This window comes from Mugil cephalus, chromosome 13 (genome assembly GCF_022458985.1).
Source record: "Mugil cephalus isolate CIBA_MC_2020 chromosome 13, CIBA_Mcephalus_1.1, whole genome shotgun sequence".
NCBI lineage: Eukaryota > Metazoa > Chordata > Actinopteri > Mugiliformes > Mugilidae > Mugil > Mugil cephalus.
Window position 1 is genome coordinate 11,335,322 of NC_061782.1, and position 22,876 is coordinate 11,358,197.

General features: G+C 43.3%; 1 protein-coding gene across 8 annotated transcripts in view; it reads right to left on the reverse strand.

Moving 5' to 3' along the window:
* The window catches only part of LOC125018827 (collagen alpha-1(XIX) chain), a 109,146-nt gene that overhangs the window by 33,359 nt on the left and 52,911 nt on the right, over positions 1-22,876 (reverse strand). For 7 of the 8 annotated variants that reach the window (XM_047603211.1, XM_047603215.1, XM_047603213.1 and 4 more), the window contains 9 exons: positions 16,402-16,446; positions 13,651-13,686; positions 8,322-8,384; positions 8,203-8,247; positions 6,076-6,108; positions 2,739-2,777; positions 2,541-2,585; positions 728-763; positions 206-250 (listed from right to left, as the gene is read on the reverse strand). In XM_047603211.1, coding sequence (XP_047459167.1) covers positions 206-250; positions 728-763; positions 2,541-2,585; positions 2,739-2,777; positions 6,076-6,108; positions 8,203-8,247; positions 8,322-8,384; positions 13,651-13,686; positions 16,402-16,446 — 387 coding nt within the window. The remainder of the gene's footprint in view (positions 1-205; positions 251-727; positions 764-2,540; positions 2,586-2,738; positions 2,778-6,075; positions 6,109-8,202; positions 8,248-8,321; positions 8,385-13,650; positions 13,687-16,401; positions 16,447-22,876) is intronic. The other variant, XM_047603209.1, reaches the window with a different exon arrangement.

Genomic DNA, 22,876 nt, shown 5'->3' on the forward strand with positions numbered 1-22,876 from the left:
AAATAGCAGTGCTGTTTAAGAGCTGGTTTTTTAATTAGCCAAAAAAAAATCATTATCATCTCGACTTGTTTGCACTCATCTCCATATTCCACTAATGAATACCATTTTATTTATTTATTTTTTATTTAAAAGTTGTTCTGTCACTCATATTATTTTCACTCTATTCATCCATTAATAACCACGGTCACAGCTACACGGTACTCACCTCTGGCCCCTGATCCCCCTTTAATCCCGGCAGCCCCATGCTTCCCTGTTACATCACCAAAAAGTGAATAACAAGTGTTAGAGAGGCAGGAAATGGAAGTGAAGAAACATCTTGAGATTCGTATTTCTTATTCTCCGCGGAGAGAAGCACTACAGCACATATTTGATTTCTTCCTGAATTCAATACACAGCTGAACTTTTGCACACTCAAAGACAGGTTTACAAAGATCTGGAAGAGGCACAAACAACAGAAAGTAATGACGGCTCATTTCAGGAGCAGCTGGAGATGCGTATTACTCGCTATGTGTGTCGCTGGAATTTTTAAGCAAACGTTTAAACCCAATATGCATTATATGTCAATGAAAGATCTTTCGCACAGTGAAAATGATTAACTTCCTACAGCCAATTCCTCCTGCGGCTGCTGTTGCACACATCTTGCAGGGCCAGTATGGACATAAAGGGCTTTGGCTTTTGTTAGTTCATACTGATGTTCAAGTGTTGGGCTCAATTGTCAATACGTCACCTTGAATCCTTGCAGCCCTTGAAGTCCTCTCTCCCCCTGCAGACAGATAGGAGAAGAAAATAGGAAAGTTTCGGTTTTCAAGTCAAGTAAGACATCCCTCTTGCCGATTGTGCTAAGGGTTTTTTTTTTTTTCAAAAAATCCTCGAGGCCCTTCACGGAGCGATCTTTCACTTTATGTGCAGGTCAAGAATATAAATAGAATATGTCTTTGGCCTCTCTGCTATGAGAATATAAACACGTTCAAAATAAGTTATTCAGTATTTGGTCAGTTTCCCTTATAGCTCTGTACATCAAATACGCTTAAATGTAACAGATACAACATTTAAGTAGGTTTTGATAAATATTTAGGGCACTATGGGGAAGGTACAGAAGTTACGCAAGGTTCAAAAGTAATCGACAGATGTAGTCGAGGCAAACTGTTCACATTTAATGTTTTGCGGACGGGGTTTTGCAGCCAGTCCATTTTGTTCGACGTGTTGTAAGTCCACCTACAGCCAGGTGTTCAGCAAGTGGAATATATCCTCTATCAGATGAATCGACTCAGCCAGATTATCCGCCTCTTCATCCCCCCCAAAAAAACTCTTATTTGATTTGGCCGTATGCTAAGGAAAAATCATTCAGTGAGGTTTTTATGCATCTGACTGAATACTACCATACAGCATCCTTCTGTATACCACTGCACCATGTTTGACACATGGGCTGGCACGTTTTAGGTCAATAACCTGTTCTACACATTGCTCCTTCTGTCAATTTGACTGAGATTCGTCGTGTTTAATCGGCCCGCATTGGTTTATTTTTTTATACGCGTTTGTGAACTGCAACCCGGTCCTTTTCCGTTTCGGGGTTTTAATCAGGAGTTGCACCTCGTGCCGAGTCCTCTGAAGACGTGGTCATGAACTCTTCTCTTGATTGCTGGCAGGCGAACATGTACACCTGGCCCTGGAAAGCAATCTGGACCTGCTGCGCAGTCATGACTGGGCTTTCCTCCACCATATAAATCACTCTCAGGTCATCTTCAGTGTACCAGTGTGTCTTGCTTTCCTGTGCGCACCTGCCTTTTTTTCAGAATGTGCCCAACTATTGATTTTGGCATCTCTCTGATGAATTTTTGCTGTTATTTTTATATTTTCACATGCTCGCTAACCTGTATAGTCCTCAATTTGACAAACAACTCCACATCAGTCTGGAGTAATGTCGAAAAGCACACACACCATTTATTTTTTTATTTTGCCAAGAGACCAATTACTTTTGAACCCTTGCTATTTGGGCATTGTGTTTTAAAAGGATGATATTTCACGCACGGTCCTTTTAGTGTCGACAGAAACATAATCCAATTAAAGCAGAGGTCTGTCAGTTTCATACATATCAAACTGAACATGCTGTCTGACATGCAAAGAACAAATACTTCTGTTTTTCATTTAGCTGACCGTCTTTTGATGTCTGGTCAATAGCTGCCTCCCTGGCCTTTGTAATCTGATTTCTTCAAGTAGATGCATCTGTTGTTTTTGAGGTCCCAACAATAATCGTATGCCAATTTATTCTGTCTTACTTGTGCCACTCAACATGGGCGAGGATAAAATCAAACTCGCCATCTGAACAGCAGGTGACGTCCGATTGTTCTTTCAAAAGCAAATGTCAACGGCGCTTTTGTTGATGTTACATAAGGAATGGGATGTTGTTGTTTTTTTTTTTTTTTTTTTTTTTTTTTTTTTTTTTCACGCCGCGCTGCCGGATGTAATGTTTGGAAATGAAGACAGAGCTTCCCGTGGTTAAATCGTCTTTGGCAAGAAATAATAACGACGGAAATAGTTACCTCATCTCCCTTTTCACCCTTCTGGGCTCGTTCCTTCGCTTCATCCTTCAACAAAAGAGAAAACAGACCACTTCAAAATCTGCAGTGTACTCTGTGTGCAAGCCTGAACAAGGAACAGAAAAGAAAAAAAACAAAAAAAAAAAAAACATAAGACACCACGCAAACATTTCACATTTTGTGATATAAACAGCTGCTTACAGTTGCAGAGAGTTGTCTTAATCCATGAGCTGTCATCACCTAGAAGTAATGAAAGAGACACAGTGTTCTCTAAAGAGTTTCAAATAATGCAGCAATTACTGCAAGTAAAAAAACACTAGAATAAACCGAGCTCCTGATTGTTTTTATAACCAATAAAGGAGCTCCTTCTTCATTCGCAAATTGACATACAGTGCGCACATGCCCATCTGACTTGCTTTGACTCGATTAAATCTGTATTCAGAATGCAAATTTCCCTTTTATGTCGACAGTGGAGTTCAGACATGGGGCGACACCGCAGCTCTACGACAAAATCAAATGAAACACAAGAGGTCAAGATGAGCTCAAATTAAAGTAGCAATTACTCCGGGGTCAGAGTACCTACACTGCGCTACACTCTACTTGTTCCTCTCTGTGCACGCCACACATCAATTCACACATCATATCAAAGACCTCATTTGCACCTTGCGTTAACATTCCAGCGAATGAGAACACGGTCTGTTACCACTTGAGCAAATAAAAACACAGGTGTAGCTACACCCGGGGCGCACCAAAGGACGGATTATTAATTCGCTAACCAACCTAATGACATGGGCGCATTTTTAATCCACAAATTTATAGACTGAAACGTGTGCTCAGCACGCCTGCCCGTCTAATGGCTTTTCCCGACACTAAAACGCAGTTTAAAGAATCGCCGCGCTCGTCTTTCAAAGCACGCACGCACGCGCCGGGGAGAGGGCGCGGCGACCAACGATAGGAGCGATTGTTTCAGTCTGATTGCTCACAATCACATCTCACCACTGACACCGCTGAGACAAGTATTAATAGCATACTGCACACACACACACACACATCCGCAGATACGATCGGGGTGAGAGACGCACAATAAAATGTCGGTGTGGAATAAATAAAAGGTCTGAAAGTGGCGCCGGTGTTTTAGCCCCGAGTGCATCTATCTGTATTCATCAGAACTCATTACATCTAAATGTCCTCAGGCCCTTTATGTAGTGTTAGCCATGCATTTCATCCAACTAACCACTTGAGCCGCGCATGATCTGATGGTATAAGAAGCAGGAGAAAATACAGGCAATCTTGGAACTGAAAGTCCGCGTGTGGAGAATTTGATGCCCCCCTCGGCACTTGTGCTTCGGAAAGAAGTGCCTACAATTGAAATAATTGCCACTGGTTACTTCTCTTGATTGTCTCTATTTAAAGGGTTTTAAAGTTATCTTTGTTCGTGTCTGTGCGGCTGTCCTTGGATTCTGACTAACAAGCGCTCGTGAACCTTTTGCTTTCTTTTCCTTTAGGAGCAAATCAAGAACAAGCAACCTTAACTAAGGTACTGAATGCCATACCTTCCCAGTGGCGTGTCTGCCACCGCCGGTCAATCTTCAGACTGAACCTTCTCGACACGCACACGGAACAATGTCTCATTACCACCGGTATCTGACCAGATCTCTGCCGGAATTCTTCCCAAGAGCTGTAAAATGATGCACTGAGCCACTGAGCCATTTCCTCAACGTGACTTAGCATAACAGACTCGGTTTAATAGATTATAAAATGGCGTTGTGAAGCAAAGAAGCAATGAAATCGAAGGAAATCGAGGCAAGTCTCAGAGCTAAAAGAAAAAAAGCCTGCTTTGCCACTTTAAGGGCACTGAGGGAAGCGGCGGCCATGCATGCCTGCAAGCCCACCGCTCCTCCCTGTCACTAATAAACACCGGCACGAGAAGGTTTATGAAGGGAGGGTAATGATCTGAACCCTCGCTTTTGCTGTGTAAGGGAAATCAATGCTTAACTGCCAAAATTATCTGCCATGGGAAAGCAAGAGAGCACAGACAGAGACCGGTGCTAAATATCCAAACAGCCTCATTTATCAAATGACTAATGTTTTTGCATGTACAGCGTGCCATGGTATACATTTTCTATATCCTGGGTGGCCCACACCTCTCTACGCAACAATGAAACAACAGAGTACTTCAGTAGAAAATCCTCCTCCCACAGGACAAATGAAATTTAGGGAAAACAAAAGAATATTCAAATGTAATTGCAAAGCACGACCTCAGTGGCTTAAACAGCCATTAAAAAACGCCCACACTGATATCTATTCTGATTAGAGGACTTTTTGTTGGTTCGACAGAAACCAGTGAAACCAGTAGAGTGAGGGATATTAGTTTGCTCTATAATTAAGTTGTCTAATTTCCATATGAATCACTTGCTAACAAGCAATCAAAATGAGAATAAGAATGAAAGTGATCAAACTTTGTTTCCAAGCTCATGTCTGAAGCCTTCAGAGGTTCAATAGGCAGCAGAGTTTCAGAACAAAAACCCATTAAGACGGAGTCATCCAAATGTCAGAGCCCTCACTCTGACACACAATGGCTCCAATGCCACGTCGAGGCTTTTCATACATTCATTTGAATTTTTTCTTCAAGAGGATTGGCTACACATGCTTGCAGCTCCCCCCATGGGGCGACTCCTGCCGCCTCGCAGATCTTTAACTGATGCGCCGCAGCGTGTTTGTGACTTTGAAATGTCCAAGCGATGAGCGCCGTCACCGCAGCGCCACCCACTCTGTGTCACCTTCAGCATTCACCAGACATCCAGCGCGACGTCAGGCTTTCTTCATTTTCATCCGCTTCTCATCTAAAAGCACCGTCTCCCGCCAAACATCGTTTATCTTCAAACTACAATTACGAACATTATAAATAGGTCATGTGATGCGCGACCCCATTAATTCGCGCCAAGAAGAACTTTTTGTTCCAAGCGAAAGATTACAACATCAGTGGAGATGGTTTTTGCAAATGTGTCCATTTGATGCTCAAAAAATAAATGTTGAAAGCTGTTTGATGCACGATTCTCTGCTCTGCACGCTGCTAAAAATCACTCACTTTAGAGTCTGGGGACAATTATCGGTGGCTCTGCTGCCTGAATACCCAAGGAAGTTCTTCCCATAGAAATTAAACTGCCTTAAAAAAGGACGTCCATGTTTGACGGCCTTTATCAACATTGATCAGGAGCGGGAAAAAAAAGATTTAAATCTATACATCTAAAGATAGAACAAATCTAGAGGCCTGTCAGGGAATGGAAATTGGCTACAAGACACCATGTCTGAGGTGTGACAGCAAAGGTAAACGCTGCACTGCTGTTGATTTCTCACGCTCGGTCCAGTCAGTACTGATGAACACAATTCAGAATTTTTCCTCATCAGAGGAAAAAGGATGAATATAATTCATTTATGATTCATTCATTTGTTGTTGCAGATCAAAACTTCAATTTCAAACTAATCAACGATAAATAATGTTCAGTAGGATGGGATTTTGTGACAATATTGTACTTACAGGACCGGGAGGACCAGGAGGGCCAACATCACCCTGAAAATACAACAGAAACACAGTTACGTCATCTGATTGACTGTTAGAGATACAACAGGCAGAGACTAAAAAAAAAAAGAAGAAAATTAGAAGAAAAAGGCATAAAAACACACTTGAGAAACTCTCAAGCTCTGAAAGCGAGTTGACACAGGTGACCTCTAACAGCTGCATCAGTGGCTTTTAGAGCAACAATACAGAGTGAAAAGCCACAAGACTGAAGAGTGAAGATACATTGTTCAACAATTACTTTTAAAGAGAATACCGAGAGGACACAGCACTGTGGTGGTGATGGTTCTTAATTGTGAGACGTGAGAGACTACAAGCTACAACTTTTTGCGCTTGCAATACGAGCCTGTAACGTATCACATGGAGCAATTTAAAACAGAATAACTCAGAATCCACGCAGAACCTGACCAAGCCTACGCAATCATTTTTAACACCAAAACAAAAAGGTTTCAAGTTTTTAATTCCCATCTAGATCTGGATCAAAATACACAATTAGAGAGTATCTTGAGTTAAAAGGGCCACCCAAAACATCTGGGGCATGGAACAATGGGTGGCAATGGAAGTGAGTTCATCACTTTGGTCCAGACAGAAACATCTGTATTTGACAGATTGCCATGAAATTATGAAAGACATGCATTGTATTGCATCGCATCCCATATGATGAATCGTAATAATCAGGCACTGCCCACATGATGCCGATCATCACCACGAGCAAGTTTCCTGTTACCCAGATACACAGAAGGTGAACCCCAATGGCACTGGTGATCCATTTTCATCTAGTTCCACTATGACGCCTATATTTTAGACTTTTACTGAAATGTTTTGACAACAATTGGACAGACTACCATGTCATGTTACACGAACACTCATGACGCCGAAACAATGAACCCTTGAGTGTTTTCTTCTAGCGCCGCAAGATAGCACAGTTAACCGCCCCGTGGATTGTTCCTATGATTGCGTTAACTTTTTCCTCCAGCACCTGCATGAGGTTGACATTTACGCTTCAGGTGAAATGCCTTGACATTACGGATTGCCATGAAATTCACCGCACACATTCATGTCTCCCTCAGGGTAAATTGCAATCACTTTGACAACACAATGTAATTTCATCTCAACTCAATCATCACGCCCAAACTTTAATTTGCCCTCTCTTGCTAGCTCGGCAGCATCGTTAGCAATTTAGCTCAGTGCACTGCTGTGCTTAAGTATAGCCTCGCTGTCCTCTTATAAAAAAAAAAAAAAAAAAAAAGATTGGAAATGGCCCCTCAGTAACCGATGAACTGAAAAAAAGAAGCGTATTCACGAGTCTCTGTGTAAAAATTCATTGCCTTATGTTGGAACTCCATTCAGTTTCAAGAAGACTGACCACGTTTAATATCAATACCTTTTATATATATTTGGTGAAAAGAAAAGAGTGAAAAAAACTTGGATGTGTGTAATGACAGTTTGTCATGTACTGAGTTGGGCTTCCCACAATCTTCTGAAGTCTGGAGTTCCTGGAGAAACATGTGCTGAAAACTACTTCTTTTTAGACACAGCATTCTGCTAAGTGACAGACAAAGAGACATATGGAGGTAATTAAAGAAACGAATTTAAGGCCTGAACTGAAAAGCCCCGTCTCGGATCGTTGCCCCCACTGCAGTAAGTTTCCTTTGCAAAGCATCACTCGGACAAAAACCATAGGAGCATTTCCACGCGCAAAAGCACACGCACGAACCCGCACACTTCACACACACACACACACACACACACACAACCTGTCAGCGCTGAAAAGATGAGCTGAATCATGCTTACAGGAGGGAAAGTTAAAAACAATAGAAAGGGCAAACGAAAAAAAAACAAAACAAGAAATAATCACCTGCAGATTCATTATTTGTTACCGGAGGATTTCATAGACCCTCGGAGGATAAACAGAAAATAACTAACTCAAAAGGTTTAGCCTCTGAGTTCTGCTGTATCATACCAATTAAATTGGTTGAACTACCGCACTCCCACACACACACACTCACACACAGAGAGAGGCTGAGTTTCAGGGAGCACAAACAGAGGGAATCATCATGTGTGACACTTGACATTGATGTGGCTTACTTTTTGTCCTTTCATCCCGCCGGTCCCCTCGGCACCTGGCTGACCCTGTGGGAGGAGGCCCCGGTTAATGACTCTGTAACACAGCTGCATTGTAAATGTCACCGCAGGAAAATACGTACAGGATCTCCTTTCTCTCCTCTCTCCCCCTTTTCTCCCGGGACTCCGGAGTCACCCTTCTCCCCCTGTATGCGAACAGAGCAGATCGCTGACAGTGACTGACAGCCAAGGCAGGGGGAAAAGACAGACAGCTCCGAGAGGGAAACTTGGGACAGTTGCTATGAATAAGTAATCGGATAGATCTTCCAATACTGTGACATCTTGAAATAAAAGTAGTTTGTAATTATGACAGGGATAAAAAAAAAAAAAAAGAAAAGAAACACACTCATGCCTTTATGAGAGTAAGGTTTTAGGAGGATAACGAAGGACTTAAGCCCCTGTTGCACTGCAGCATTTATCCATGTTCCCTTTGTCTGCCAATAGATGGCACTTCATGACTGCCAGTGAGCCGCCCTTGGAGTATTTTTACCAGGATTTCTTATGTGGAGAAGACTCTAAGTAGACATGAGACAAATGTTCTTGCACCTTGTTCAAGACTGAAAAACTTGTCAGTATCTCAGTAATTACACTGAATGCGTTTCCCATCTTTTTATGACCTTTTATGGCCACGAGAGGAGTCATTCAAAGTTTTGAGATGCAAACACACGACGTGCAAACGCTGCGTTTTAGATCTCCCGCTGCCTTTTAATGAAGATCATAAAGATGTGATATTTTCTTATTTTCAAACTGTGACGCTCCTCAAAGACTATTGTTTTTTTTTTGTTTTTTTTTGCGTGGCGACTTTTAAGGGACTGCTTGCAACGCTCGACGTCGAGACATTATGGAGCATCTGTTTAGCAATCTGAGGAGACGGAGAGACATCTGAGAAAGGTTGCACATATTTGCAGACTCCTTAGCGGCGCCCGGACTCTAACAGACAATAATTGCCATCCCTGTCTCGGCCCCTCCCCCGTTCCCTTCGACTCGCTAATGACAGCCGCCGCGATGCCATTCATTTAATGAGATATAGTCACTGTTTCCTCATCCAAATTAGAAGCTGTTATTAAGTCAGTAGACTGCTGCCATGTATGAACAGATGGATTGTCTTATTAATATTTTAGGTGGGGAGGAGGGACTGTAGTGGCAAAACTGACTTTGAGCACTAATTGAATTCTGTACAGCTTCATCAGCAGCGCGGAAAGTCAAGATTTTACCGAGATAATGGCACATAAAAAACAACTATATGCGCCGATCAGGCTTAACATTATGACCACTGACAGGAGAAGTGGAAAAACGTTGAGCATCTTGTGACAATTCAGTGTTCTGCTGGGAAACTTTAGGACCTGGCCTTCATTCGTGTGGATGTTACTTAGACATGTGTCTCCCACCTAGGCCGGACGCCCTCAGAAGGCCCATGTCGATTCTCTGATTAGTCAGAACCGTTTTGGAGACTTACACAATACTAGGAAGGTGGTCATATTGCTATGCCTGGTTGGTGTAATTGCTGTCAGGCTTTCACTCGCAGGCCAGCTTTCTCCTAACAAAACAGGCCGTTTAGAGTTCACTACGACTGCACATACTTCATTGTACTTAGATAATAATTCCCCACCGTTGAGGCAGTTTGCACTGAGTTATAACTCAATGTAAATCTGATGGAAAGCCGCCATTACCCCAGATGTGAAAAAAACACCGTCTTCTGGCACCGAGTCACGGAAACATATTTCTATCATTATCTACGCGGGATCGCCGTGGAAGATCATACAAAGTTAATAAACCTTTCAAATGAGATTAACTGTAGCACGGCCTGTATTTATGTAGATTATCAGCGTATTTATACGGTGAGGGAACCTAGTGTGCGCGGGACATAGAAGTGCTCCACCTGTGGATGTCTGCGGGTGATATGTTGACTTTGAGCCACCTCGAGTCATCAAACTGCAATTAAGCCTGTCCCCATCCCTCTCTCTCTGTCAGCTTCTGCACCGTTCCGTCAGAGCCCATTTGAGACTGTCAGTCAGCGGGAGACATAGATCCTGAGACGTAATTCATGAGAACGCCGTATTCTCCGGCACATCATGCACTGCAGACCTTTTTTATTTTCCGCTTTGAAGCGTTCACTCTCTGCCTGGTGCGACTGAGTGGAGGTGGGGGGGGGGGGCTCTTTCGACTCGCACAGATGTTACACAAGCTGCAGTTTAGTCTAACTTGCATCTGTTTTGTCCGAGCTAAAAAATGCACAAGGATGGCACGGAAAATCCCTGACGCTGTTCAATTATTGCCGCTCACGGAAACTACTTTCATTACTTTCCCTTCGTCTCGGGTGTGTGTGTGTGTGTGTGTGATCGTTATCTCCTCTCGCCTATTGGGTTATGTAAATTCCTTTTAAATGCACGGCTATACTTGTTTCGGTGTAGAAGATTAAAATGCGATTCACGGGGACACGAGATTCCTTGTCACCACACAGAGAGCGTGCATTCATAATGCTAAAGCGGAGATGTATCTGCAGTGTAGGTGCATGATTGATTTATGGTGAGGGCAAGTCAGGCGTCCACATTTAATGTAAGAATTAGAGCACGGAAACAATGTTACTTAGCGGCGCACGTCTGAACTAACACGAGTCAAAGGTCTTAAAATGAATCACAATGTTTAATTTAATCTCAGCTGGGCGGCTACAGTCTCCTGCAGGTTCGACTCCACTTTTCGCTGGGATTTATTTGAACATTTTAAGTTATAATGAGCCTACCGCACTTGTAAACCTTACCACGCAATGTTATACAATAACGGAATTAGCTTTATGTATCTTTGTGTTCAAACCCATGAGTCTTTTATTTAACAAAAGACCTCTTAAACTAGAGCCGTGATTGTCGGAGCGCTGTTTTTTCATTCCTGCCAAGTGAAGTGTTGAGGTTTACGGCTGTGTTTTATGAAATGAGACTGATTCAAGTGAGACAATAAAGTCTCAACTCAGCATCCAATTAGAGGGAACTCGTGAAAACTAACTCAAATTAATTCATTTGCTGTTTCATCTCAGAAAAAACCCACTGTTCATTGTGCTTCCACCTATGGTATGCCCACTGCGACTCAGTTTATTTTTCAAGTATATTAAGTGTGTCCTCATGCAGACAACTTTGTTTTTCAAGGTTGTCCAGCTGACGCTTCTCCTTCCTCTGGGCAGAGGGAGCGGGAGGAATTCTGCGGCCTGAGCTGACACCACAGCAAATGACGCACCTATACATCAAATGAACAGCTGCGGTCAAGAGGTTGTCCACTGCACAATAGCTTTCACTCTCAGCGTGATCACAAGTAGGCCACTGGAGGCTCGGTGGGTGGCGGTGGGAAGGAAGCAGGCTGCGAGTGAGACAGTGGGAGGCCTGGTAGAGGTCCATGTCTGAGAGCTTTTTTTTTTTTTTTTTTTAACACTGCATATATCATATGCCTCTGGTGAGCTACAACACCCCAGGGCTTCATGAAAATGATCGCAGGCCCTTTTCGCAAAAGCACTGTATATAATGGCCATCTGTCTGTTTGCAGCGTGAGCGCTGAGTCATGCTGAGCTGCGCTGTAGGACACCGAGGGTAGGAGCAGCTATTTAACTTGCGAAGTGGATGAGCAACAGTTGACTGAAAGGTGCCAGTTCCAAAGAGGGATGTTTGCACCTGACTTTCAACTAGGCGTGGGAAAAAATATCGATACGGCAATATATCGCAATATTTCTTTTTTTTCTGATACAAAATCGATTTTGAATGTCTTAATGTCAATTTTAAAAGAAAAAGTCATGTTTTGGGACGATCGTGAACGACTTCTGCACCTCCACCACCACTTTTTCTGTACAAGTGCAATAAATTGGAAATGGATCATTTGGATTAATATTGTTTTTTTTTTACTCAGTTTGTCCATTGAATTATCACTGTCATATGTGGACATATATACAATGTGCATTTCAAGCTGCATTTAAAATTTCTCAGCCAACGACATGTAGAACATTGCAATATATCGCAATATCGCGATAATGTATCGTATTGTGACTCAAGTATCGTGATACGTATGGTATCGTGAAGTCCTTGCCCACCCCTACTATCAACCATGGACTATATGTTGATGGATGGCAACAGTGAAGCCAAAGCAAGTAGAGCTCCCCCTGGTGAATGGCTGCAGTATAGGTCATAAGCTCCACCCCTTCCATGTTAGCGGATGGGACTGGGTCCAAACTAAAACACTTAAATACACATCAAACAAACATATAACAAACATTTTTTTCAAGGATGTCATTTTAGGTACTTAATATAATGTACTAATGCATATTAAGTGTTCTATTCATATATACACTACATGTCAATAGTTTTAGAACAACACGCAGTATCCTCTGGTATAGTTGGTCAGGGCTTTATCCTACAGCAAGATAATGAGCCAAAACTTTAGTCAAAGCTATACCAGAACTACCTCGGTATAAAAACAAGAAGGAAAGCTTGAAAACATGAAGTGGACGGCCCAGTCTCTAGACTTTCACCCCATGGAGATGGTTTGTGATGAACTGGACAGAAAGAGTGAAAGCAAAGCACCCTACAAGTGCCACACAGTTCTGGGGACTTCTGCAACAAAATTGGAAAGAACTCAGACTCAGACTTGAGTGGAAAGTTTAGAATATATTTTGGGTTATATGTTGACTCCCATGATTATTTATTTTTTTAACTATTGTTGTTTATTTGGTCTCTGCTTTCAAAATGAGACATTTAACTGCAGACATTTCAAAAAAAGAAAGACATATTGGAGTGTTCTAAGACTTTTGACCGATAGTGTAAATCACTACAAGTTGTCTTGCCAACCAGTAGTGAAGTGATCTGTGAGAGTTGGAAAAAATAAAGAAATAAAGAAGCAAAGTGTATAATACAACATTTCTTTGTAACTGCTGGAGGTAGAGCAGAGCGTAGTATTAATTATAGGAGAGCGCAAGTGAGTCTGATGGAAGTATGGGCATGTGGCTCCACTCTCGGACTGTACTGAGCAGACTCTGGCTCCAAAGTAGCAAAATGGCTCCCTCTATGTCCCCGGGAGTTTAGTCAATGCAAGGGAGTGGGGAAGCATTGTCCATATTTATATAGAGTCTATGCTATAAAAACAAAATGTCATTCAAAGACAGAGCAGAGTCAACATCCGGTGACACCTATTTTGTCTGGGGTAGTTTCATGGGACAACAAGTTTGGTACATCTTTATGCAGTCACCACTGTGGAGATGATTAAACTCTCTTCCTGTTTAGAGGGGCTGCAACAGTGAACGCTGCTCAGTCATTTTGACAATTCACAGTTGCTGGAAGTGCAGGTAAGGAGCGGTTTATCAAGGTGGGAGACAGCTTAGATCTACTTTAAATGCCACGTGTCAGTACTTTGTTTCGTAATAAATAATGTTCTGAGCGGTACCTTGACACTCGCTCCTTTGGTGGCTGCTGCGGGACCCTGGGGACAAAGACAATTACACGAACAGAACGTACGTTATCCATCAACACAACGTAACATCATCAACACAAAACTCTTTCACTTGAACATATTTGCAGCAGTGGCCTTTTGCGCTCATAAAAACATGGCTGGACACCAATGGTCTACAGATAATATCTGAGCGTGTCTTTGTTATGTGCCTTTCACGGACTCCCCCTGTTGTCGCAAAATGCAAATTTGACTTTGAAATATAACCGCTGCCCCCTCGGCTGCGTGCACCGTCCTGCTGCCGATGGACAAGAGAGAGTGATGCCCTGGAGTGTGTTTTGAATGTATGATTTTGCCCCTGAGATCCACCTCAGCAAAACAGGTGACTCATAAATGCCAATACCGGGGGATGGAGGCAAATTTGGCACATGCGAGGAGTATCATCAGGATCCTGCCATTTAGAAATGTCACACCTTCTCCTGTCTTGTCTTTCTCCTCTCATATGACTTTGTGTCCTCCAACTTTATGAGTTATTAAGGAAGCAGGGGGCGCGCTGAGTCATATGGGTGAGGTTTAACAGTGAGCGGCTCAGTTGTGCTGAAAAATATCGAACCTGAGCACTGGTGGCAGAAGCAGTGCGGAATCTTTCTTGATTCCTGCGTGACATAAAATAAGACAAACCTTATGTTCTGATCAAGAGCTTAATCAGGGCAGCAGTGCATGAAAATAATTGGACACCGTAAGCATCTGAGCTACACGATGCCTAAACGCTTCTGTTTGTCCTGACATGCAGTTAAGAGTCTGACAAGCTGTCTCCTTAAATGCATCGTTCTGTTTGTGCCCTTTGGTGTGTGGGTCACTACACAAACACACAACAGTGTCTGGGATTGGTTTGGGCGCCTAAGGAAAAGACCATAATTCAAGCAGTCAATGGGCCCCTCCAGACAGACCTGTGCTCCTCATCAATACAAACATTCTCGAGTGCCTACCTTAATATACCTCTTGAGGTTTTGTGCTTATAATATAGTCTGTTTGGAGCACTGTGAGAGCACGAGAGAAGATTTCCAAGAGATCAATACAGTCTAAGTGTACAATTAGTTAACGCAGAGGGTTCACTGTGAAGAGCAATTGCACTTTTCTGCATGTTGTCCTTGCTGACTTTTTTTCTTTTATGTACTTTGGTAATTCATTACAATGACTTTGTAACTTTTCTAGAGTTTTCGTAAGATCCCAGCTGAAATAAATATTGGTCATCTCAGGAGAAATCCTGATGAAATTAAGGTTGAATTTAAACTTGGATGGTAGAAAGCTAGAGTGCAGTAGTTGTTGGAGTTGTTAGAGAAGCAGTTTTCGATAACCATAAGTTCACAGGTTTGAATCCCAGGTTTGGTCAATGGCCTTGACCAAAATCCTACCACCCCATGTATTCCCTGGATGCATCTGAATGGAAGGTGAGTGAGGTGCAGAGAAATAAACTCCCCATCAGGTATGTTTTATACCATCTGAGCTAAACTTATAGTGTTTGTCTCATATGAGATTATGTTGAGAATCAAAGGTTAAAATCTTTGGGGTTGAAAAAATGGAGCCAACGTGCAAGCAACGCAGTTTCTCAAATGTATCAAACGTTTTCTCCAAAAACGAGTCCATCCCACTTGAATTTTGCTACATATTAAAATGCTATCGCGTATTTCTGCATTTTAAATGTAACTCCCCGTCTTAAGTCGTATTAGGGATTAAATTTATGCGGAATCAGGCACTGCCAAGATGGAGGTTTAAGTCACCACACTGTTTATTTACATGGACACTGGTGCTCCACTAATAATCAAAGTAATAGCCCAATCAGAATAAAAATGCCCCATGAACCCCCCTCAATCAGAGCTGACTGGCCTGACTTGATGGAATTTTCAACTGAATTAAGTGGGGTGATGTAAACTTTTCATGATTTATTTAACAGGAAAATATCAGTGGCTGATAACCATGTAAACACTCCCTCATGTGATTTCTCTGGTTGATATAATTATTTTCTATTCAAATCTGGCTGGACAGACAGAAAAACGGAGGTGACAAGAAGCGTTGTCAAAAAGCATGGACAAAAAAAAAAAAGTATTCTTTTACACTTCTGGCAGATTCAACGCTCCACAGCTCACAAAAGCGTTTTTATTCTTCGCATATTCTACTTTTCCTTTCGCCTTTACCTTCAGGGGTTGCCACAACGAATCATCTGTTTCCATCTTAACTTATCCTCTGGATCCTGTTCTCTCACCCCTAAAACCAACTTCATGTCCTCCTCCACTACACCCATAAATCTCCTCTTTGGTCTTCCTCTTGCGCCTATAACCTCCTATGACCAATATATTCACTATCCCTCCTCTGAATGTGCCTAACCCATCTCAATCCGGGCCTCACTAGCTTCATCTTAGAAGCATCTCACATGATCTATCTATCTGATGTTGTCCTGATTCTGTCCATCCTGGTCACACCCAGAGAAAACTCCAACATCTTCAGATCTGGCACCTCCAGCTCTTCCTCCTATGTCTCTGGTTGAACAGATATACTGTCATGACCACTGAGCTTTAAAACCACTCTAGTGATCACCTGGAAGGTTTGTCCATCTTCAAATTCAGATCATTGTAAAAACCACATTCGATTGTTTTTATACAGTAGTGCTCGAGATGTTTCATTTGAAACGGAAAAAGTCAACGAGTGTGTGTACGAGAGCGTGTTTATCTGTTACTGTATATCACTTACAGGTAGACCTCTGAGTCCAGGCTCCCCTGTCTTTCCTCTCCGTCCCTGAGGAAGAAGCAAAAAGAAAAATAGACTTTGAGTGAATGTGCAACAACAGGTGTGCCTGGGAAAGCATGCTGCCAGCAATTAAGGCTAGACAGCAACTCCTGTTTCCCAGTCTCTAATTTGCTTTTAATTAACAACAAGAAAACAGCTTAATTGCTGCACCCCGTGTGGCCCACTACTCTTTGTTCCCTCCTTTGGTTTACTGCCTTCACTCCAGCTGTGTGAGCCCCTCTGTGCATCAATCAACCCGGCAGCACGCGAGGGAGCAAATGCGGCAGCAAACAGGCCACAAAGCGCTGTCCGAAAACCGAGTGACCACTTTGAAACGTTTAGCCTCGTTTTATATTTGACGTTTTGGGGAATTATAAAACGCCCCGGGGCCCGAAAGCCGGCGAGTCTTGAAAAAGCCGACATCTTAACGAGATGTAATGCTATCTGAATCCCAACCGAAGTTGGTGTAATTTACATCAAGGGGGTTTACGTCCTCGTGAGAGAAGAGGATAAAGCTCTGCGGATATCCGCGCCGCTATCCACTGGCAGAGCATCGCTGGCTCTGTGTTGAGGAATTATCGAGCTTTTGCGCACACAAGACTGATGTAAAATCAACTCAATTAGGAGATGGGTAATACTCCGGCCAATATCAATTCGCAGCGCGGCCGCGTAATCGACGGCAGAAGCGCGAGACAATGCAGATTACCTCCTTCTAGTGTGGATGTCATCATCTGACACAATTGCCACAGTGAGGCAATGTTTAACTCTCCTACTGTACGTGTCATTACGGGCGACACAAGAAGCACTTCTTTCCTCCGCCGAGTTGGAGGCTGAGAAGATCTGCGGAGAGGCTGCTGAAAGAAAAAGTTGAGAATCACAAAGCGACGCCCCCGACTCTTCCCTTCTGGCACTCGGCGTACGCAGACTTTGATTAACTGGGTCGAATTTGACATAACGCATTTTCCTGCAACAAAGACAGCAGAGGGAACTTCACTAGGAGCTATAGCTTTTAATCATCTGTTTGCATGTACGGTCATGCTCGTATACCATGCGTTTCCCTGTTTGTAGATTACAGGATTATGTGGAGAGGGAAACGTGCAGTACAGTAAATATTAACCTTAATAATGGCACAACAGAACCGACGCTCGCCCGCTCTTGGGAAATGTGTGCCTTCCTCTGTTCGAGCTGTTTGATGTGCCAACAAAGCCTTGGCCGGCGTCTTTTGATCATCAGCGTTAACGTAACTGCTATACATGAGCTTTAATGTGAGAGTGAATGGGTCATTAGAAGTCATATTGCCTTGATGTGTTGGAACAGCATCTTTAAATCTTAAAATCCTTTAAAAAAAAAGAAAAAGAAAAGAAAAAAGACGGAGGTTATATTATTTGGAATACCATCTTTGAAATGCACGGTAATTGAGGCTGCTTACCTTTGTGGTCCGAAAAAAGCAGCCGTACCCATCAGGGTGCTATAGCGGGTACACTCAAAGCTGACTTTTGTGTATAAAAAGTCTATTTTTCACAAGACAGCTTTTCGGTGAGGAATGTGGATGGTGTTATTATTATTATATTTTTTTTTTCTCTCCGCCTCGCTCACTGATAACGAAAGAGCTGACACTGAATCACTGCTACGCTTGCAGAAAGATCAGACTGTTTGTTCTAGCCTTAGTCCCCGCTGCTGCCCTTTCCCCCCTCAGAACACAACAACAAAAGCAAATTACACAGATAAGTAATTTAGCTGATGAATATTTCATGCGCCATTATTCCAAGTAGGTCATGAATTATGCAGTTTTTCAAAATTATTTCTCTGCGTTTGCCCTTAAATCTCTTTTAACTCCAAAGTACATAACTAATTTTGCGTCCATGTATTTGCATAACATCCTCAGAATAAATAACGCGGCTCTCGATCTCAGTCTCTCATCTGGTGAAGCCGCGGCGGCTAAACGATGATCCGAGGTGAGCTCCGCATTAGCAGACGTAGGCCCGAGACTTACTTGCAGAGTTTAGGTTGAATTATAAAATGCTTTTTAATATGATGCTAAAAGTAACAGCTCATTTAAATCACCGGGTATCAGATTTGTACTTAAATAACGCACCGTGGCACAATCGAACACATCACACCGTCATGATGATTATATTTATCTCGTGTCAGCCTGAGACGTCTTTGTAGTATTTCGTCTAACCTCGTTGACACAGACAATCTGGTCACAGCTGTCTGTATTTGGCTCCGTGTATCTGATTCATCTGCGCGCAGATAAACTCAGTCGGGGGTGTCGACGCTGGAAGCCCGCGCCTGAGTTTTTCTTCTTTGATAACATATTAATATTCATTCAATATTCATAAAAGCCCAGACAATCATTTCCACAACAAAGCGGCCCATTAAAAAACGGCCGCATCAGGCGACCTTGGTGGCGCGCCGACAAGGCTCCATCCAGGGGGGCCCTTCCGGTTTTGGCGCGACACACCCGACGAATCCGCGCAAGGTGACACGAAATAATTAGTCACAGCTGTCGCCGCCGTTTGCCCCCGCCAAACCGAAAGGCCTGGCGGTGACACGCGGAGACGGCTACCTCCAAAGGGACGCACCGCTGAGATTATCAATACACCGACAGCCTCCGCGGTGCCCGCGAGCGGACAGATACTACAGGGTCGGACGCAGAGATTGAGCCTTTTGAGCAAGTGTCTCAGTATATTAAGTCAAGGATTTCATTTGAAATGAGCATTAATGGCTTTTCACTGATTCAATCAGCTTTAAATGTCAAGTTTGGTCCTCTTCAGACTTTCGTAAAAGTGATATTCTAACACTGTGAATTGGGGTCATTTTATTAGCTAATAACTACCTTTGACAGCAGTACGCTTATCTGCTTTTGTACAAGGCCAGACTGGTAATTCTCTTCTAAAAGGACAAAAACATCCCACAGGTTTTTTTTTTCCTGAGAATGACTGACTATTGCGTTAAAGCTGTAACAAGCTAACCGTACGGACGTACAGTACGCTGTGTAAGTTACAAAATCAGAGTTTCACCAGACAACCTGCAAAACCTCATAAAAGAAGACTTGATTTTACGCAACAAGTTGCTCGGACTACTTTATAACAAATGTGTGTTTCAGTTGTTGGTGTAAAAACATGGAATTTCCAACCACAGGATTTAAAAAGTTGCACAAATATTTACTGATATAAATAAATGTATAACTGCAAATAAATTATGCTAATAAGTCCTTCCGGTAAGTAGTTAGTCTCAAACTCCACCCACTGAGCTTTTAATGACATCAACTTAAAAACTGCAATACACTACTTGGTAGAATAACATAGTATCCACAGCAGCAGCACTCGAACGACTTCTAGTACGAGAGTACGAAAAACTGACACGAAAATTCCTGGAATAACTCAAAGTATGCAAAGCTTGGTTGCATTTAGTTTTGCTTTGTTTTTTTCATGTCTTTTTCTGGTGCAGAGGGCAGACGCGAGGAGAGAGATAAATGTCAGAGGTGAGCGGCAGTCCAAAGCCCCCAAAAACAGTCTCTAGGCAACAAGGATGAACCGGAAACTCGGAGGGATTTCAGCTTCAATAAATAAGAGAAAGATTTAAAAGAAAATGTGAGACGGTGTGAAAAAAAAGAAACGCCAGAAATGCGTGGCGAGAAAATAAGAAAAAGAACGTGTTTTACTTTTAAACTGAACACCGCCGGGGTATGCCTAAGAAACGCTATACCGAAATGTGTCAACAGAACGGCAAGCGCACAACAGCAGCAGAGCCTGTGAGTCTGCTCCTTCAGCTAAGCCAACCCTAACTTTCTCATTTCCTTTTGTGTTTCTCCAACGCTCATTTATCTCTCCCGTTGTGTACATCATGATTCTCTTCCTCTCATCTCATCCCTCTCTCTCTCTCTGTCTTCCTTGTCATCTCTCCTTCCTTCTCCTGTCTCCTGTCACTCGCCCCGTTTCTCCCTCACCCAACTTCCAGCCCCTGTTGGATCACTCTGGCAATCTCTGTTGCTATGCAACGCTCAGTGTCCTATAAATTTGACAACATCCTAGTGCTTGATTATTATTTGAGCGCTGCAGTGTGAAGCCCTCCTTCAGGTCATTGCAGTAGATTGGAGGGAGGGGGAGACAGAGGAAGGCAAGGAAGGAAGGGAATGAGGGATGAGAGGGAGGGACGGACGTAGGGAGAGATGAAGGGATTGTGGAGGAGGGGGAAAGGAGGGAGGGATGAACTAGCTTTTTGAGTAAATGAAAAATGGGCTGGCAAAACCAAGCACATATCCCCCATGTACTATTTATCTGTTCCACTCTAAAAATCCCGCAAACCTTATAAGAGACGTGTGAAAAGCATCGCACATTAACGACTAGTTCAATAATGTCTGTAGTTGGGAGCTGGAATGGGCAGGCTGACGGCACGCCTTCAACTTGCGACTTAATCCACGCGGATCCAGGTCTTTGCCAGGTTCGACTCTCCTACGAGCCCTAAAGTGTAGAAAGGGAAGCACGAGCACGGAGGCTCGGATCAGTCCTGCGACGTGAGTCTGAGAGCAAAGTCAACAGCGACAGTGACACACAGCAGAGACGCTCCTTTATGATGACTCCATAATCCTTATCCCAAATGTCAACATGTTCTCTGAGACATTCCACATCTCGCTGGCCGCGCCGTCGCATCGCGGCGCTGCAAAAGTGTGAGGAGGTGGAATGCGGCGCATTTTTTTTAGCTATAAAGCAGACGCACCGCCGAGAAGCCGCGTAATCCACCTGACAAAGGACCCTGTCAAGAGGGGTCAGTAGATAAACTGGAGGAGCCTCCTGAAATGAACACCGCGGGGCCCCAATTCAAGCCCGACACGCAGCACACAGGGACAAAATGATGGCCACTTTTTTTTTTTCCTTTTGCATGCTGGGATAGATATCCTTTGTAATATTTGATGTTTCAACCGCAAAATCTGAGCTCTGATTTTCGCCAAATTGCCTCTTTGTGTAAAAGGGAAAAGATCACTGCAGCTTACTTTCATTCTCTGCTCAGAATTTATATATTTTTTTTATTTCGGCATCCAAATTCAAGGTGTTATGTATTTGCATGAGTCAGATGATAAGCATTTTAGTTAGGCTTGTAATTTAGGCCGTAAACTGCACATAACCCTTTATTCATCCATCAAATTTTCACAACTGATTAAATTATAGCCGATTATTCACATACCGCATTTGGCTTCTGACCAGCTAATCACCAGAAAGCTCTACCCCGCTTTCCATCGTTGCGTGGAACACAGAACTTTGATGTCCTGAAGGGGAAACTCTGTGACATTACCAAGCCAACTCGGCGCGCGACGGTGTTTTGTAGCTCACGGGAGAGATGACCTTTCCTTGACTGCGAAACTCGCATGCCACTCCCAGTCTTTCTGCCTGAGCTGACCTGTCACCCTCTGGGGGACATGCGCTCGGTCCACCTGAGCCTTTTGTCTAAACTGCCGTGCGGGGTTTTAACAGGGACGCGCTGTTTTACCTCCCGAGAAGCAGCTGTATTTGCTGTGTAAACAAGTGCGCGCAAATCAGTGAAAATGACAAATCTTCGCAATATCCTCGGGATGAATTAGCGGCTCATCATCTATCACAATCTAATGAAAACTTTGGGATTGTTTGGCGTTTTACTGACGGAGACAGAAAGCGAGGCAATCCATCCGAGCCGGTGTTGAAGTGGACACCGGACCTCCAAAACACACACAAGAGAGAGACCCGGGATTGTGAACTGATCCGCTCACAACGGGGAAAAAGGCGCGGGCAGTGTTCACGTCCATCACGCGTGCGCAAAGCTCAGGCAACAGGAAGTTTGCCGAAACGCAGCCTGACACAATATTTATTCCCCGGTGAAAACCCTCGGCTGCTCCTGGCTTCTGTGGAGAAAAAGGAGCGACACATGCAGTCACTTGCCACTTCATTAGGGACGCCAGTGCAAACGGAGGCATTTCAGTGCAGCAGTCCTGCACTAAATCTCAGCTTCGTGACGGTTACGGTATTCGGCATCTGTTTAAAGCAACCGAGGGAGACGCCGATTCAACTCTGTTTTCAATTTGGAAGCTGTGGGTTGAAGTGCTATTGAACGTCTCTTATTTTGACAAGCCCATTGTAGTCCGTCGGACGGGCTAAATACCAGAAATAGTTTCTTGTTCAATCCGATGCGCTCTGACATCACAGCAGCTACATCTTCCAAAATCATTGTGCAGTTGAATCGACAGCTTTGTTACTCCTCTTCAACGTAAAGTGACTGTTAGAACAGTCATCAGCAAGTATTTAGTCTATATTAGATTGCATTCCTTTCCACTAGTGTAATGAAACCTCAAGTTAGTGCACACTACAGATGCTTTGGATCTCTCCTGGTCCTTCAGTCAAACCTGCAGTTCCTCGTGTCCAGGTTTGCATAAGATACAATTACAACAGCAGTAAAAGCTAATTTA